The sequence below is a fragment of the Tupaia chinensis genome, unplaced genomic scaffold (genome assembly GCF_000334495.1).
Source record: "Tupaia chinensis unplaced genomic scaffold, TupChi_1.0 Scaffold000671_2, whole genome shotgun sequence".
In the NCBI taxonomy this organism is placed as follows: Eukaryota; Metazoa; Chordata; class Mammalia; order Scandentia; family Tupaiidae; genus Tupaia; species Tupaia belangeri.
In genome coordinates this window covers 556,155-574,778 of record NW_006160194.1, presented here as the reverse complement: position 1 = coordinate 574,778, position 18,624 = coordinate 556,155, and the positions used below count along the sequence as shown (strand labels likewise).

The following is an 18,624-nucleotide window of genomic DNA, read 5'->3' as shown; positions in this document are numbered from 1 at the left end:
AGAAGTGGAGGCTCGAGAAGCCGCGTGAGAGCCTGGCCTCCCCTCTGCAGGGACAGGGTTGTCTGAGGGCCCTTGTCAAGACAAAGATCTAGTGGAGGAGAGAAAAGTCTGGTTAAGCGATCACTTTCCAGAAAGACGCCAAATGCAAACCAGGGTCGAGAAGCAGCATGTCACATCTAAGGCACATGAACTGCCACCATCTCTACATAAAGATGTCACTTTTGGAGATCACAGACAAAACGCAGCAACACGACAGGATGGAGAGCACGTCTGCCCGGGCCTCCCTCAGCACGAGCCGCCTGCCCACCCCCGACACCTGACCCTGGGGACCAAAGGTCGGTGCTGTCAGCCGTGGAGAGCTCGTCTAAAACACGTGGGGCAGAATTTTAAAAACCTACAGGATTTTGTTTAGAACTCCAAAGTTCAACTAATGCCCTATTTTAGGGTGAAAACAATTATAAATCTGAAAATGATGCACAGCATCCATGAGCAATGTCCCTTTCATAATAGTTTTGAAGTAGTGTCAGTAACTACGACAGGTATTGAAGGTTTACATTTCTAACGAGAAATAACAACAGATTGATATTCTCTTTCCTATCACAAGTGATAACCAGTGTTTGATATTTTACATTTTCTTCCAAGAAATATCAGTCTATCAACGTTTTAAAATAAAATGTTTGCAGTTAACAATTATTTGTAGAACCTTAAATTAAAAAATGATTCTGATTTTAGAGACTTTCAAAAAAAGACCTAGGTATACTTCAGGGTCTTCTGACAAACAAATTATTAAAACAGAGACCAGATGAGGCCTTAAAAATAGACAATATACTATATTTGAAACAAGACTGCACTCTTGAGCTTCAGGATGAGTAAGTATATCAGAACTGCGTGATTACCCCAGAGTCTCCTTTCCCAACATGCTGACAGGTCCGCTACCCCCACGTGTGTGAGTGCACTGTTTTTGGTGTTCAAGTTTAAGGAAGAAAAAATCATGTTTCTTTTGTTTAGCATATATGTTTTCCACCTTAATTAACTAGATCTTTAAAAATGAAATGAAAACCTCCTCTGACAGCAGTATGTATCTCGTCGAAGGATAAATAGTTCTCCAGAGAGCGGTGCTAGTCTATTAGAAACGTGTCAGGGTGTGTCTTCACGTGTGGCTCCTCCGCCGGCTGCATTCGCCTTCCGCCGCTTCCTCTGTCCCACCAGGTTCCTCTGAACGCGAGGACCGCAGTGAAGACAGAGCGGCCCACCCCCGAGGAGTTGCCTTCTGCTAAACCCACCGCCCCAGCTCCTGGTCAGGGGTCGGGCAGGTCTGAAGTATCCACTATGACTTTAATAAAAATCGTATCATCTTTAATATACGTCCCATTCTCTAGAACAGTCTGAGCCACGAAGACCGGGCACCCAGAAGCAATGTTCATCTCTCCAGTGGGCTTCTTGAAGCTGCTGCTGTTGGGGTCGGGCTTGAAGGCGTCTCCTAGGTGACGCCGCGAGGACCCCTGGTCCATCAGCATGAGTGTCACCTTCTGCTTAAACGGCCAAGGCAGCAGGGCATCATACTCCCCGCGCATGATGACAAAGAACAGCGACAAGTGCGTCCCCTTGCCCATCCCGTCCCCATTCAGGTAGACTCTAGCACACATCTTGTAGCCAAAGTAGCCCGTGTAGAAAGGCTGGCTGTACAGGGACAGCGTCTTCCCCATGACGGCCTCTTGCTTCCGCCGCTTGTAGTCTCGGATCTTCCAAATGAGCACACCGTTGTAGCTGGCGGTCTCGAGGACCTGGAAGCGCAGGTCCATGTCAGCCAGGCGGATGTCGTGAACGCTCAGCATCTGGTCATGCCGGCTCAGCTGGGACTCCAGCAGGCCTAGGCAGGCGAAGGAGACGGTGGGTGAGGCCTGAGCACCACAGGGTCGAAAGCGAGTCCTCGCCAGCACCTCAGCGAGTGGCAGCACAACCGCTGGCTTGGGGTGAGCGGGCAGACACCCCACCACGCGTGCAGGCTCAGGTTCCCACCAGAGCCTGCCACCAAGAGCCCAGTCCATGGCATCGTAGGGCTGGACGGGCCACCTGGCCGCAGCCTGCCCGTGTCACCGCACTGCAGGGCTGACAATGCAGCAGTCTACCCCACTGCTGCCTCCTCGGAAGCCAGGCCTGGTGGGAGCCCCCGGGCACAGAGGACAGCCACCCCTGTCCCCAGTCCAAGGCCTGGACGCCCAATGTCCCGTGCTGAGTCTAAGCTGCTGTCTTCTCAGACCCTCCGCCAGCCTAACCCATCCCTCAAGCACCAGGAGAACCCCGCTCATCCCCACCGTCAGGCCTCTCATGCCCGTACTCACATTCCTCCAGCCTCACGTAGCAGGCCCCTACCTGCTCTGGGCCTGGAAACACTCCAGCAGGATGTGCGGATCTGCTGCAAGCCCCGCCTCACCAGCCCAAGCCCCCTGGAGCACCTGCTCTGCAGGCCCTGGCCTCCTTGACCATGTCCACTCAGGCCTGGCCTGGGAGTCACTATGTGGCCTAAGCCTCTGCCAGGGAGGCCTCCATAGCTTCCCACTCCCCAGCAGCTTGGCCTCGCCTAAGGAAGGACAAGTCAAAAAGGCAAAGGCTTCTGTCCTCACTGGGGAGCCCGAGAGGAGTGACCACAGTCCTGCACACTCATACCTGAGACTGGACAGTTCTGACACAGCATGTCCCCACGGCAGCACTGGCCAGCTCCGGCCTGCTCTGCCGCCCTCACCTGTGTTCCGAGCTGCCTGCCCCGCACTTTTGTCCACGCTCTCCAGCTCGGTCACGCGGTTCTGCAGGGACTCCACGCTGCTCTTCATGCTGTCTGCTTCCTCCCAGTTCTGCCGGAAGGGCCGGATCTCCTTGTCAAGCTCTTTCAGCTTCTCGGCTTGGCTGTCTATTACTCGCTTCCAGACCAAAGGTGGAAAAAGCACAGAGTGGTCAGAACTCTAGGGGTGCTGTGTGCCACCTGCCAGACAGCCTGCCCGGCACAGTGCTCAGCCACAGAGGACCTGGGGCCGCTCCGGCCCCAGCAGGCAAGCTGAGTCAACCTCCTGCTGGGAGCTCTGCAGGGAGCAGGCAATGACAGGAGCAGACGGGAAGACCTGTCCTTATAGACGCAGTGGGCACCTCCACTAAGCCCAGGCTGCTCTGCCCGCAAGAAGCCGCTGGGAAAGTGCGGTGACAGGCAGTCAGCCTTCAGAGGATCAGGTGCAGGGCTGCCTGCCTGCCAGCCTTGCAGCATACACTCTGGGCAGGAAGCAGCTCGTCCGGCCAGCCCCGGCCTGCCCTGCCCTGCATCCAGGCAGCAGGCCCTCCCACCGGCTCTGCTTTTCAGATAGCCTGGATTCCCCCCTCACCCTCACTGTTACTCACGTCCCCTCCTGGCCTTCCTCACAAACCAGCAGCACCTCCCCAGCTTGCCAGGCTCCCGGGGCATCTTGTCTCATGCCCAGGTGTGCCTCAGGGGGGCCCTGCTTCCCAGAGGAAGCGCCTGAGTGAAGCAAAGCCTCACCTGCAAGTCCAGGAGGCCCCAGCTCGTCACAGGGCTCGGGTTTGAGATTCTGCAGTCACAAACGTATGCTCTTGGCCCCTCTGACCATCAGGAGCCTCCTACCCTACTGCTGGCCCAGGGCACAAGAACCACCCTGCCACTGTAGCCGCAGGGGGTGCCCACGAAATACAGTCATGTCCAGGAGAGAGCACACCCTCCACCTGCCACCACCCCAAAGGCCCGACTGGCTTTGCACAGGCCTGGCAGTGGAAAAAGGCCCTGCAGTGCGTTCTCAGGCCCTGGTGAAATCAAGGGGCCGATGCCTATAATGGCAGGGCCTTTTCCTTCACCATCTCCATGCCTGCTGCCAGGGGAGGGCCGGCAGAAAACCCCTGGTGGCACAGACACGGCGCCAAAGCAAGGGCCCTAGGACGCAATTTAAGCAAAAACTCTGCAGAAACACAGGACCGTTTCTACTTGGAGTCCCTGGAGGATGCAAGCCGCCACAGCTGCAGTGGCCTGGTCTGCTTCAAGGGACGGGCGTGTCCACTTGTGCCCTAGGAAGCGGGGCAGGAAGGCTTCTCATTTCTAGAAGGATTTCACGTCTTTGAAAGAAAGCTCATGAAAGCCGGGTGGTTCGGTTTCAGTGAGGCTGTGGGAAGACTGTGCCACCCTGTCTCTGCGGCCCATGGGGTGCTCAAGAGACAGCCCAAGGGCCACTCAATTAGAAGTCTTTTTAAACTCTGAGGTTTCAGTACCTCTGCTGGCTGTTACCGACCACAGAGGAACACACGTGGCAGTCTGCATTACCTTTTTGCTGTGAAAACGGTTCCTCTTTAAATTTTTTGCCAAGAAACATCTGGTGGCTGATGCTGCGAAGTGGGGATGGCTCCTCTGAGAGCTCCTCTATCCTGACGCCCCTTTCTTTGCAACAAGTACAAGTGGCCAGAGGAACATGTAGTCAGTCCCCAGGGCCTTCCTGGGGGACGATGCCACTGGCATCAGTGAACTCCCTCCCCCACCCCCGTTTCTAGTGGGCGTCTCCTGGACGCACAAACCTCCTCTCTGCACCAGCGTACACACTGGGCTGCACAGGCACGGGGGAGTGGCAACTGGATGGGAAGGGCACCGTGGCAGTCTGAGGACAGCCAGGGCTGAGCCGGCAGGCACAGAGTGGGAAAAGGGTGACACTGCGCTGCCCACTCCTACAGCTGGGGATGAAGGGGACAGTGGCCTGTGGTGCCACGCGAGGCCATGCAGGCTTGCAGGAATGGGACTCCCAGTCGGGCCTGGAGGAGGAGCTTGCTGTGGCAGAGAGAGGCTCACGGCTCACTCAGAAGGCGCTCCATGCTCGATCTGATAACCGCTATGTCTAAACAGGCCTCTCCAGTATCGACAGCACAGCCTCAAGCAGACCACGACTCTGAATTGTGCGTCCCCTGGAGCACTGTGAACGTCACTCCCTTTGGAAGGGCAGCCTGTGCGCAGCCTCTGCAGTTCACACCAACGACCTTGGGTGCAGGCACGGACTTGTACTAGGACACAGAGCTCCAGGTGGAGGTTGTGCGCAGCCTGTGCGCTCTCGGCGCCCCTGGGTCTGAAGGCCAATGACAGGACCACAGTTTATCGGTCCCACTGGCAACAGGAGCCCGGGGTCGGGACCCCGGCTGGGCTGGTCTAAGGAAGGTGTAAGAGCCGCCCTTCCCGGGCGAGCACAGCCAGCACGCTCTGTCTGCTCCCTGCACCTCTGCCTGTGCCCACCACTGCGACCTCGCCCAGGCACTCTACACCACTGGGGTTCTAGTCTACTGGAGGGTCAGACAAGGAAGCAGATGACACAGATGACGTGTACCATCGTCACTGAGGCTGTACACAGCCTGGTGAGCACAGGAATGGGGTGGCGAGGGGGGCTTCCTGGAGGATGTGGCCTGAGGTGTTTCATGGGGAGTCACGGTCAGAGGCAGTCAGGTAGGGGAGTGGGGAAGAGGGCTGTCCAGCTCAGGCACGTCCAGGCCGGGCGTGGAGCCTCTCGAGGAGCAAAGGGAGGTCCATCTCGCTGCAGAGAGAGGGCAAATTTGGGACAGTGACCAGTAGCCAGTCCCACGGAGTATCAGTGAACCCTTCTGGGAGACGCCCGCGGGGTGGAAGATGAAGGAAAACATGAGGTATGTGGCTGAGCAGCTGACACAGCCAACACCTCCTGGCACCTGGGAGTTTCTGCACTGACAGTCCAGAGAGCGTCTCCTTGCCAGCCACAGGCTGCCAGCCCCATAATGACACCTTTCCTAAGATCACACGCTGGGTGGCCTTCTACTCAGAGTTCTGGTCACCTGGATGCTACCTGAGGGATTTCTGGACCCTCAGGCTCTGTTCCGATGCACAAGGAAGCCATCAGCTCCAGTCTGAGTCCCTGCCTGTAACTAGAGCCCCTCTCCCTCCATGACTTTCTTCCTGTGGAAAAGAGAGCCGGCAGCCACTGTCCTCCCTGTCACGACAAGGCGAGGGACACTGGCCACTACCGTTCCTGCCAGCCCTTGTTCCTCGGCAGTCAGTGGCTTGCTTCCCTGTCTTCCTGACTCACCCTGGATTATTTAATCATAAAATTTCAAACATAAATCAACCATTGCCCCCCAGTGGGCAGTGCTGGGGACGCTGGGCCCCAGGGGTGCACAGGACCTGGGCCTGCTGCCTGTGCAGTCTGACCTCAGACTTCATACCATAGGCTCTAGGAAACACCAGAGCACCCAGCAGGGGGCGTGCTGGTGGTTTATGTCACAAACTGCCTGGCTGGACTCAACACTAACAACTCAGACCTTTTCTGACAATCTAATGTTTCCTTTATTTTTTCCTTGTCTTCCTGGGCAACCACAAAGTTGAATACAAATGAGATTTAATTTAATAAATCCCCGTCCTCTCATGTGGTAGCGGGAGGGAAGGCGCTCCTGAAGACCCCACCCCACACTGTCAGCAATGCCGAATCTCCCAGGTGAGTTAGGGAAACGCGCCCTGGGCACGAGCACTGGAAACCACTACAGTGACACGCACACAGTGCACGGGAAGCGTGGGCTTGTCGTGGCAGACGCACGCCATGAGGGAGGCCACGTACAGAGGGGACCCTCACCCACGGTCCACCCCAGGTGTCCATGGAGCCGATGCTGACCCAGGAGACAGGCACATTGTCTGTGTCAGGCTGTGCACCTCCACTCGGAGTGGCCAAGGTTGACGTGCTGGGAGGCCCCTGAGTACTTCAGTGAAGTACAGTGGAGTGTGAGCGTCACCAGGAAATGCCCACCAGGAACGGTTTGGCTTCACCTCAGGAAGTGAGACTTTGCACACGACTACTCATGAACAATAGGGAACGTTTGATAATTGTAAGAACAGCTAATTGTTCTAAAACACAGGCTTGAAGTCTGACTTTGCCAGCAGTGGATCAAAGACACAGAAAGAGGTCCCAGGCCTGCTGGCCCAAGAAAGCGGAGAGAGAATGGCCACTCATGGCATCCCGGCCAGCCCAGGACACCTTTCTGAAGTCTTCACCTCAGGAAGAGAGGTGAGTGGCCTCTGCTTGTCAAAGGTAGGGGTGTCAGTCAGACAGCTCGGTCTTAAGAAAGCCCTTGCTGAGAACACATACCAGCTCCTCACCCCTGGACAAGTCACAACCTTAAGCTTCTTACCTGTAAATGAAGTATTTTAGATTCATTATTTCGAAGCATTTCCTTTTGTCTCTCAATTTCAATCTCGAAACTACATATCTGATTATGCAGACTTTGTATGCTCTTATTTTTTTCTACACTTTCATTCTGCAGCAAGGAAACCTGGAAAAGAGATTTTCCAATTAATCTAGTGTAAGTGGTTTTAATATTAAGTAATAACAATGATAGTATTTATTTACTTATTTTAAATTTAACTTTATTTATTTTCATTTAATTTGACCAGAGAGGAACAGAGAGAGAGGGAGAAAGACAAAGTGAGAAAGTCAGCCACCATGTCTGGACGAACCACAGTTGGCCATGTGGGAATCCAGCGCCCGTAACTGCCACACCACCTGCTGGCTCAGTATTTATTTTTTAAAATAAATTTTTTTTTTTTCTGAGAGGTTTATGCTATAGGGCATGTGTGCTCGCCAGAAAGACAGAGACAGAGAGATAAAAAGCGAGAAATCACTCCCAGGGGGATGGCCATGCCGTAATCCCTTCTCCTCCGTTCTCTTCTCGGGATCTTGGGCACACGCGCACACATGCCTGGCGTGAGTTCAAGCAACAGGGTCCCAAGAATTATTATTTTATTTAACTTTATTTATTTGTTCATCCATTTTAATCTGACCGGAGAGGGTTAGAGAAACAGAGAGCGGAAAAGTGAGAAAGCAAGTCGCCAGGTCCGGGACTCGAACCATGGTTGGCCACATGGGAGTCCAGCGCCTTTAACCACCACCCCACCTGCTGGCACCAATGATAGTATTTGAATTTCTTTAATTTTTTTTAAAGCAAGGTTTTTGCTATAGGGTGCATGTGCTTGCCAGAGACAGACAGAAACTGAGAAATTACCCCCCAAGAGGGGATGGCCACACCACAATCCCTTCTCCTCCAGTCTCCTCTCGGGATCTTGGGCACAAGGTGAGGCAAAGTATAGCAGCTGGCTGGATTTCATAATGAACTGAATGCTTTTTTTTGAGCGGTTTTTTCTACAGGGTGCATGTACTTGCCAGAAAGAGACAGACAGAGAAGGAAAGCAAGAAATCACCCCCCCAGGAAGGATGGCCACGTTGCAATCCCTTCTCTTCTGTTCTCCTCTCGGGATCTTGGGCACACACGTGCCCAGCGTGAGTTTAAGCCACCGGGTCTGGGACTTGAACCTAGGTCAACTACATGGGAGTCCAGCGACATAGCCATTACGCCAACTGCTGGTCCCAGAACTGAAATCTTTTTAATGTTTTTTGCTGAAAACTTATCTTTTACCAGAGTAGCTCTCAAATTTTGGTCAAGAAACAAAGAAAGAAACACATTCTTACATTTCTCCCAGTTTGCACGAAAGCGTGTGTGCATACCTGAGAGACAGACGCTGCAAACCCGCATGGCCCAGATCACTTACCGTGCACGTTACGCTCTATTCTACTTGGGAAAAAGAAAAAAACGCTTGTCTCTGGAGGACGTAATACTAAGTAAACTAAGCCAGGTACAAAGACAGACTGTGTGATCTCACGTAGGTGTGGCATCCGAAGACGGGGAACTGCAGAGACGGAGAAGAATGCTGGCTTCCAGGGGCCGGGGTCAGCGTTAGTCGAAGGGTATGAAATTTTGGTCAGACAGCAGAGATACGTTTTTAAGATATGTTGCACAGCACATGACTACGGTTAACGTAACATATATTTTAATATTGCTAAAAGAGTGGGTTCTAAATGTTGGCATCATAGAAGGGATAGATATGTTAACTAGCTGGATTTAGCCACTGGTAATATGGACACATATATCAATATCAAAATGGTACACTGTGCCCTATACTTAAACACAGTTACTAGTCAATTTAAAAAATGCTAGTCAAACCCACTAAGTTATTGCACATCCATCGTGGGCCACATCTGGCTGTTCACAAAGTCCTTCCAACTAAAGGAGAAAGTTTGGGAAGGATAACAGACCACAAAGGCCCAGGGCCAGCTGGTGGCCTGGGAGTTAAGGCAGGGTGATCCCACATGGCCGACTATGTAATTTGAATCCGGATCCAGCAGCTTGAAAAACGTGCAGAGTCAGCAGGTGATACAGTGGTTAAGGCACTGGATTCCAACAGGGTCGACCATGGTTTGAGCCCTGGACATGAAGCCTTGAAACTCTCACCGGCATGCAGGCGCACGCACATGTGTGTGCCCAAAATCCTGAGAAAAGAATGGAGGTGGAAGGACTGTGACATGGCCATCCCCCCAGGGGGTGATTTCTTTCTTTCTTTCACTCTCTCTCCAGCAAGCACAAGTGTCTTAAAGCAAAAAAGAAATCTCTTTAAAAAAAAAAAAAACACACTGGGTACAGGCCAGTGTGTGTGCATGCCCAAAATCCCAAGAAGAAAATGGAGGAAAAGGGGCTATGTATGACCATGCCCCCTGGGGGGATGCTTTCTCCCTCCCTCTCTCTAGCACCCGTGCCCTCTGGTGAAAATTCCAAACAAAACAGAAGGGTTTCAGTGCAGCCACGCTGGCCTGCACAGACCTCCAGGGTGCTCAGCAGTCATCTGCAGCCACGCTACCAGGAGGAAGGGCCGGCTGAGCTGCAATGCCACGGCCACTTCTGCTCTTTCCAAATCTTTATATAGAAAAAAAAAAAAAAAAAAAAAACCAAAAAAAAAAAAGAAACCCATTTAATCCCCAAGGACCATTAATACTTGGTCTTAAAATCCCCTGATGAGGAATCTGAGGTAACTCCTACAAGGCTTCCTTTCTCACAAGATTTCTCCAAAGGCCTTTGGAGAAAAATGTCTAAAAGCTCTCACCCCGCTTAGGAGCACTGCTGCCACCCTGGAAGAGTCTGAACCCCCCTGGGATCCGTGACCCCCCCTGGGATCGGGCCACCTGGTTGATGTGCACCTCCCCATGAAGAACCCTCTAGAACCACCAGTGCCTAGGTACTGGCCTCGCACATGTCCCTACATGATGGCCTGAGAGCATCTTGGCCAAGACAATGCGACAAACAACTGACCCGATGCTGGCGACCTCAACACAGGTGCCCTTCCATGCCCAACACCACCCTCGGCAGGAAGCACCTGGAGAAGCGATGGCCGCTACCGCACTTTAACGCAGGGTGTGTTAAGGAGCACAGAGACTGCAGCACCTCCAGGGCTAGGCACGACTTCGCTTTCCTAGGATTTTCTTCAGTAAAAACCGGTCTTTCTGCCTGCAGCTTACTATTGCTAAAGTCTGTGACCTACAAGTGCTCGAGCTGCACTCATGCAGAGTGGGACCTATAAAATGTCACATGGTGGTGACATCACTTCTGAAGTTACAGTTTGCTCATTCTGATCTGTGAAAGATGGACGGAATCCCCAGAGTCTCTATTCTCCCACCCCCTAAGAGACACCATGTATGACAATGCTTTTGACCAAAAACCCCCCAAAAAACAAAAACAAAACACAACTCTGTAATATCTCCACAAACATCGGCAGTTATTCCTGCAACCACACGAGTGTCTGAGTACAAGGAGCAGTGGCTTAGGGGAATGAACATACAAGCCACCGACTCTGAATTTCTTTCACTGAGGGACTGCTCTCGCTGTGACTTTCATTCGTATTTCTGGCTTTGACCAAAGAGCCCAAGTCCTGGGCCAGACTGTGGTCCTCGCCTGTGCTTTAGCTGGGGGCCACTCTGTACAGGGAGTCTACCTGGCAGGGTGTTTCCATGAAGCTGGAAGAGGAGAGGCTCATCTCTACCTCATTCTCCCCCAAGACCCTCCATGAGCCCAGTCTTTTAAGGAAATATAACAGATCAGCAGATATAACGGTTATGTCACTAAGACTCCCACATAGCTAGCCATTGTTCAAGTACCAGACCTGGCGGCTTAAAACTCATGCCGGGTGCATGTGCGTGCGTGCCCAAAATCCTGAGAGGAGAACGGAGGAGAAGGGACTGCAGTGTGACCATCCACCCCGGGGGGTAATTTCTTGCTTTCTCTCTGTCTCTATGATGAGTACATGTACCCTATCACAAAAATCTCTCTAAAAAAAACAAAAAGGAAAGAGAAAAGAACTATCTTGGGGCCGACAAGTGGCAGATGATTAAGGTGCTGAGCTCCCATGTGGCCAACCATGGCTCAATTCCTGAACCTGGTGGCTTAAAAATCATACCAGGTGCATGTGAATGTATACCCAAAATCCCAGCAGAACAGAGGAGAAGGGATTTAGGCATGGTCATGCCACCTAGGGAGTGATTTCTCACTTTCTCTCTGTCTGTCTCTGTGAGTGCATGCACCCTTCGGCAAAGGTGTACATACATAGATACAAACATATAAATCGGGGCTGGCACATAAGGTGCTAAACTCTCACATGGCAGATCACGGTTCGAGTCCCAGACCAGGTGGCTTCCTATCTCACTCTCCCCCTCCCCCCTCTCTCTCTGGTCAAATTAAATACATAATAAAATCAAATAGTTCTTAAATGAGAAAATATAAGTATCTCCATTCTCTGACTAGCCTGTCCTTTGGAAAAGGGCAGACACACACTCTGGGGGCATGATGAGGATGCATGCGGCTGAAGCCCAGTTGGCCTGAATGCTTCCATTCTGACGACAGAGCCAGAGAGACTAATCCCTGAGCATGTGCAAAGGGCAGGCACTTCCAACACAGCAGCTGCAACATCCTGCAACACATCCTGCACCCTCAGGGCTTCGCTGTGACCTGGCTGGTGACAGTTAAACATGAGGAATCCACAAGGTGGTGGTGGGGGAAGGCTGTACACTGTGTGTAGACAGGTTGCTCTGGTGTGCTGGAACATTCTGGAGTTTCCAATGGTGCAAAACCATTCGCTTTGGGGGGAAAAAATCACGAAGCAGGAAGGAAGAAGAGGAATGTAACCGCAGGGACAGACCACCAAGTCCTCCAGGAACTCAGCACCTTCCAGAACGTCCAGAACCATTCTGCTGGGTACCACACACCTGAGACCCGCTTAACCGCCATGTAGCCAATACAGCTGCAATAGACCAACTGTTACAGCGCAAGAAAAAGCCTTTGAAATTAGGGAACCAGCAGTTAGCGTAATGGCTATGTCGCTGGACTCCCACACGGTCGACCGCGGTTTGTGTCCCGAACCTGGTGGCTTAAAACTCACGCCGGGCGCGTGTGCATGCGTGCCCAAGATCCCAAGAGGAGAATGGAATAGAGAAGAAGGGACTGTGGCATGCCTATACCCCCAGGGAGTGATTTTTTTCTGTTCTTTCTGTGTCTCTCTGATGAGCACATGTGCCCGATAGCAAAAATTTCTGTGAAAATCTCTCAAAAAAAAAAAAAGCCTTTGAAATTAGAAACAGCACATGGGACGGAAAATCACGTGATCTATGTCTATAAATTCAAAAAGGCAGAAATACCACATTCTTTTTTTTTTTTTGGAGAGGTTTTTGCTATAGGGCGTGTGCGCTCGCCAGACAGACAGAGAGAGACATAGAGACAGAAAGGGAGAAATCACCCCCCAGGGGGGATGGTCACGCCGCAATCCCTTCTCCTCCATTCTCCTCTCGGGATCTTGGGCACGCACGCACATGTGCCCGGCGTGAGTTTTAAACCACTGGTTCCAGGACGTGAACCGAAGTAGACTACGTGGGAGTCCAGCGACAGAGCCATTACGCTAACTGCTGGTTCCCTGGATTTAACTCTTGAAACAAGACATTTCTCTTTAGAAGTTAAGAGTCAACCTCCACTGGCTATACTAACTTATCCTGTGGTCCCTCCAATGCAAGTTCTCAACATGTGGGTATGGAATTAAGTTTTAACTTTTGCAAGTGGCCACAATGAGAGATTCGATTCCAACCTTTTCTCTACCAACCCTTAGAAATTTTCTTTTTCTTCTCATGAAAAGAAAACTCCCACTGGGCGGAACATTACAGACCGCACTTCTCTGGGATGAAACCTTCCTGATAACCGGACGATGTCTGCCATAGGGCCCACAGCCCCACAGTGGAGGCTCCTTAAGTTATCATGGATAGACTATCTGCTTGGGCAGCGGTCCTGTCTGTGGTCAGAGGGCACCAAATTTTCAGTGTCAGATGACATTAGTCATAAACGCTAGTGACATGGGAATGTTGTTTCCTATTTGTGTCTTACAAAGAACCTAGAACTACAAAGTATTTAACGTGGGTAACCACCCAGAACAGGGGCAGGAAATCTGTTCTGTAAAAGAGCTAAACAGGGGAACCAGCAGGTGGCGTGGTGCTTAAGTTGTTGGACACACCCACGTGGCCAATCACAGTTCGAGTCCCGGACCTGGTAGCTTGCTTTCTCACTTTCCCTCTCTCTCTCTCCCTCTCTGTGTGTCTCTCTTTCTGGTCAAATTAAAATAAAATGAATGAATAAATTAAATAAATATTTTTTTAAAAAAAGAGCTAAACAGTATGTGGGGCTGCACAGTCCACGTGATCCTTGGCTCAACTACTTAACTCGGTTGCTATGGTGAAAGGCAGTCACAGAGGATGTGGAAATGAAAGAGGGCAGCTGTGTTCCAATAAAACTTTATTTACAAAAAGATGGGTGAGAGTTGGAAGTCGATAATCTCTCTGCTCTAAATCAAATCTAAAATAACGACAATGTGTGCAGAAGAAAAAGCAATGCATACTTGCTTGGCCATTAAAAAACAAAACAGAGAATAAAAGACCTTCATTTATAAATTCAAGATCATAAGAAGAGAATTTCTGACAATTTTTGTGTGTTTCTTTAATCTACAAACCATTAAAACCTATAAAAGGGGTTCTTCTCTTTAAAAATTTTGAAAAAAATCATAAAAACACCAGTGGAGCAGGGCCCCGCGTGGCCTACCTTCTTCTCGAGGGAGTTGCTCCACTCCTTGAGCAGGTTGACGTGCTGTACAGCGGAGCTGGCCTCGTGGGCCTTGATCTGCTGGTTCGTGCCCTGCCAGAGCAAAGATGCAAGGCATTAAGCCAGTCTCACTGGATTCCAAAGGACAGGAAGTCTAACGACTGACTCTACAGCAGCACTAAACGTGACGGGGAGCAGTCATGTAACATGCACAGGTGGTCTCTGAGCCTCGGAGGTTCTGAGAAAAACGGGCTGAGAGGAAACCTGGTTGTACTGCAATGCCGGCCTTGGGGCCTGCTCCTCGCTCCTCAGGCTTCTTTATCAAGGTTTCACAGGCAGTATCAATAAATTACTTATTAAACTCATTTTTGTTACTTTATAATTTTTTTCATTAAAGAAATAAATGAAAAATGTTTAGACACCTGAAGTTACTGCTAGATACGGCTACAATAGGGACTCTAAGTAACTTACTAAAGTACTAATTTATTAGCTCAAATAGGCTGCATCTGAAAAAGTACTGCTCTTCACCATTCTAAGTAAACTTAGAAAGCTACATACAAAACATAAACAATTTACAGAGTACATAAGATGCAGACCATCTTCAAGATGAAACGGCACTTCTTGTATTTAAGGTAATAATCAGTATGAAACAGAATTTGTTTTGATATTGGGAAATCAAGTCACAGAAAGCATTTTAATGATCTCCAAAACATATACTCTGTACACAGAACCGTCATATATATATGTTGATATATTGCTGCTGTATATAAACATATATACGCACACACAGGATGGATGTACTACACACGACACAACAGGGGCTGGCCTCACTAGACCGAAAGGAAAGCTACAGTCACTGACTCTGCGGCTTTTACCCTCGCAGAGAACCCTACGCCGCCAATTCCTCTGTACTGATTTTGTAAAATGTACTGGCGATACATAAAATTAAGTATTAATTTCACTATTAATACACATTGCCTTTTGATAGTTTCACAAAACACACGTTTGAATGAAAACTCAGTTCCAACTCACTAGCAATCTCAGTCCTGTTAAAAATACAAGTAACGGAAACCAGATGCAGGTTTCTAATGCTACGTGTGTGACAGGAACAGAGACGTCCTTCCCAGCCTGTTTTTGTGGAAAATGTGGTTTCTATGGCTGTGCTACATTTTAGATCCGTCTCCAGCCAGAGTCAAAGTCAGCACAGGCATGCACACCAAATGCATGTATGGACACACAAGTGTGTGACCCTTACAACTGTGCACTGACAAGCACACTGCTGCAACTGTGTCTGGGCTGAAATCCTAGTACAGCTCAACTTCTGTAACAGTCCACGTAGAAACCCCACCAAGTACGACTCCAAACTAGTGCCTGCTGTGACAACATGGCGAAGCTGTGTGAGAGGCAGGGCTCGTTCTCACTCGCAGGCTTTAGCTGTAGTAGCTCTCCTCATGGCTTCACTCTGCACTGTCTCCTCGCTGGGCTAGAGAGCAAGCACCCATCTGCCACACGTGGCTCTCAGCACCCATGCAACAGGGTGTCTGGCTTTAATGACAAAGACTGAAAGTCTAGAACTTGCATGTTAAAATGTTATTCACTTTCTCTCATGGCAGAATGTCAGTGATGGGTAAGGACAAATGTCGGATACTGACCTGAAAAACGCAGCCATAGCGCTTAAAACTACAGGTGCTGGGGGCATTGACACACTCTGACAAGTGTGCACTCAACTGCAACGGGAAAGAGACGTGAGTTGTGGCACGAACGCTTGCATGAGAATGTTCCAACATATCAGGGCACAGAAAGCATCTGGGCTGTACTGTTAATGGTGCTCACCAGCGGTAGGTGTGTCGGCATCACCTGCTGCCTAGACTTACATGCAGTAAATAATACGGTATAGTCACGTGTATACACATATATGCACTAATATACAGAAATACATTTACTGTAACATTTCTTAAAATTTGCAGTTTCTTTAGAAATAATTGTTCAGATGTGACATGCCATTTGTAGTGCCAGAATTAAAAAAAGAAGAAAAAAATGTAAACTAAAATGGACATTAAAGACCATAAACAAAAGTTGCATGAAACACAAAAATAGAAAGCATTCAGGATGCAACTGGGCCACACAACTAATATACAGTACATAAAAATAAAATGTATTTTCAAAGCAGGCTTACACCAGGAACCACCACCACTCATGAGACTGAAAGACCCCTGGAGATGAGCTTTTCCTTCATCTGAAAAGACTGTCCCCTCTGTACGGCCAGAAACTCACGTTGCTGTCCAAAGATCTCTAAGGTCATTCTAACAACATGAGTCTTAGTGTCGGCAGCTCTGATCGACAGGAACAGAAACTTAGGAGGGATCGGGGGCAGAAGGAAAAGCCCTTTACCCAGCTCAAATGCCGGCAGGCCATCAGATAAAGCTACTTCTGATGCCCCAGCTAGAGAGGAGGGGACTGGACACCAGCAAGTGTCAGGAGACACAGTTATGAAAAGGCTGACACCATGGGAGGGTAGCTCCTTCTCTCGCCGAGGAAGCTCTCATCAGGACACCAGAGACAGATCTTCGCAGGAGAGCAGGCCCTGATCAGGAGTGGCGTGAGCGGCTCACAGTGGCCCGAGCCTGCATCCTGTGCCGGGCACACATGCCTCAGTAGCTCATGGACTGTGCGTCCTGGCGGGTGCTGTTCGGCTCTACAACTTCTCTGAGGTGACTCTGCCTTCTAGGTCGGTATTTCGGATAGAGGGGAAAACAGGTCCCTGGACACTCTGCTCTACTGCCATAGCTGAGGAGGAGGCCCACACTGGGCAAGTGGGCTAAGGCATCATGGGACTGCACTGAGGCCAGCCATCGAAGAGGGTCTGTCAGGCCAGAGCCATGGTGGCCCAGGATCTGGCAGCCTAGTGCGTCTGCTGTTCCCCACCCCAGTCATGAAGCCCTGGGCTGCATACTGAGGAGAGTGTCCGAGAGGCAGGTGACATGGGACCGGCACAGAGGCATGGCGTGAAGACTGTACACAGCAACATCATCTTCAACTTGTGAACGGAGCTGTGCCGTGCCATTAATACAGCCACGAACCCGAGTGCTAATGCACTGACGTCCCACTCAAGGACATGCTGAGTGTGACGGGTGCTCTCGGTGCGCTCCCTGAACTCAGGTATGCACCGCTCCCTATTCTGATTTTACCATCAGTTCTTTCTGGGTCTGGCACAATCACAGGAGCTTTGAAATAAAGGCAAGATAACTCAAAGCACCTTTTGTCAGAAACCAGAGAAATGCAGGTTTAAAGATTTTTAAATAAAAGTAACTTAGAGGCAAAATGAAGGCAGCTTTTGCCCTAATTCAGACAGTGTTTAGGAAGTAAAAATTTAAGAGAATATACGAAACACTAGAAATTACTTCAGTTACATGGGCTCTTCAGAGGGGCTGTTCGGCAGTAGAAATAACTTACATGCATTTGTTCAGCCCCTCCCAAAGGCGAGTTTACAGGCCCAGAGGCCACTGTCACCAGGACACATCCTGTTCTCACCCATCAGCCTCAAGGCCCAGGAGATGCACCTCGGAGCCCTCCTGAGTTCCCCACCCTAGACCAAGCCTTCTGACTCAGTCAGCAACACATGAAGGACCCTTCCCGCTTCCACCATCCAGCCACGACAGTCCAGGCTGTGGGAAAAGGCTGAGGAGGGCAGGCCCCTTGGGTAAGAGTGCCCAGGTGACGGCCACCCACTGAGCGAGGGGCGTCCCAGATGTCCAACAACAGCCATCAAAGTGTCTCCAGTTTCCCCATCTGGGAATGTTCTGACTGAATGAAGTTAGTAACCCACACCACCCTTCTCAAAGAAAGAACACTCAGAGGGGTTTGATGCCTCAGCTCTTGGTGACCCTGCAGTGGGAGCTGTCCCTGTACCCACTTCCTGCCCTGGCCACCTCTGCCCAGCACAGTTGGTCAAAGGGTTCTGGAGTGTCCCTAAATTAATTTGCTTTCTGAGATAATCTTACATTTCCCATTTTATAGATTTAAATATAGCTTTTTAAAGTGATCACCTTTGTATGTTGATTCTCTTGATTGGAAACATTTTTTTGCTCTGAATTTACCACTCTGTAGCTTTTAATTGCTTGTTTCTGACTTTCAAAAAATAGCAGGAGACTCTGTTGTATTTTTTTTCCTTCCGTCTCAAGTCACTCATGTGAACTGAGAAAACCTTAGGCTCCGGCTCTACCGAGGGAAGAGTGGAGCTCATTAAGGCTGGCACAAGCCCCTGGCTGGCCGTGGCCATGCCTCTTACCTCGCTCCTCAGGAGGGTCTGGACGCTGCACTTGTGAGGGCAGGACACCACCACGCAGGGACACTCGGTGTCTTCGTGTTTCTACAGAGAAGAAGAAAGTGTCCTGAAGTTGGAACACATGGCCGGTCTTCCTGCAGTCCCCATGAAGGCCCCAAGGCAGTGCCCTGCCCATGGTCACACCCCTCGTCACAGCACGTCTCATCTGCAGGCGTCACGTCTGAGTTATTAAGATACATTCAAATCTGTGAGACCACGTCAGACCTGACTCATCAGAGCAATGTGTGGGAGGCGGAGGAGGGTCTGGGGAGCTGGCATCCTGACCATGGCTTTGTTCA

At 50.4% G+C, this 18,624-nt stretch overlaps 1 protein-coding gene across 9 annotated transcripts in view; it reads right to left on the bottom strand.

Moving 5' to 3' along the window:
* Positions 1 to 18,624, bottom strand: part of TRAF3 (TNF receptor associated factor 3) — a 128,287-nt gene that overhangs the window by 5,794 nt on the left and 103,869 nt on the right. For 7 of the 9 annotated variants that reach the window (XM_027776389.1, XM_006160023.3, XM_006160028.3 and 4 more), the window contains 6 exons: positions 18,290 to 18,370; positions 15,654 to 15,728; positions 14,002 to 14,094; positions 7,180 to 7,320; positions 2,744 to 2,918; positions 804 to 1,870 (listed from right to left, as the gene is read on the bottom strand). In XM_027776389.1, the coding sequence (XP_027632190.1) occupies positions 1,299 to 1,870; positions 2,744 to 2,918; positions 7,180 to 7,320; positions 14,002 to 14,094; positions 15,654 to 15,728; positions 18,290 to 18,370 (1,137 nt within the window). In that variant the 3' untranslated portion in view covers positions 804 to 1,298. Of the gene's footprint in view, positions 1 to 803; positions 1,871 to 2,743; positions 2,919 to 7,179; positions 7,321 to 14,001; positions 14,095 to 15,653; positions 15,729 to 18,289; positions 18,371 to 18,624 lie in introns of those variants that run through there. The other 2 variants (XM_006160026.3, XM_027776391.1) reach the window with 2 other exon arrangements.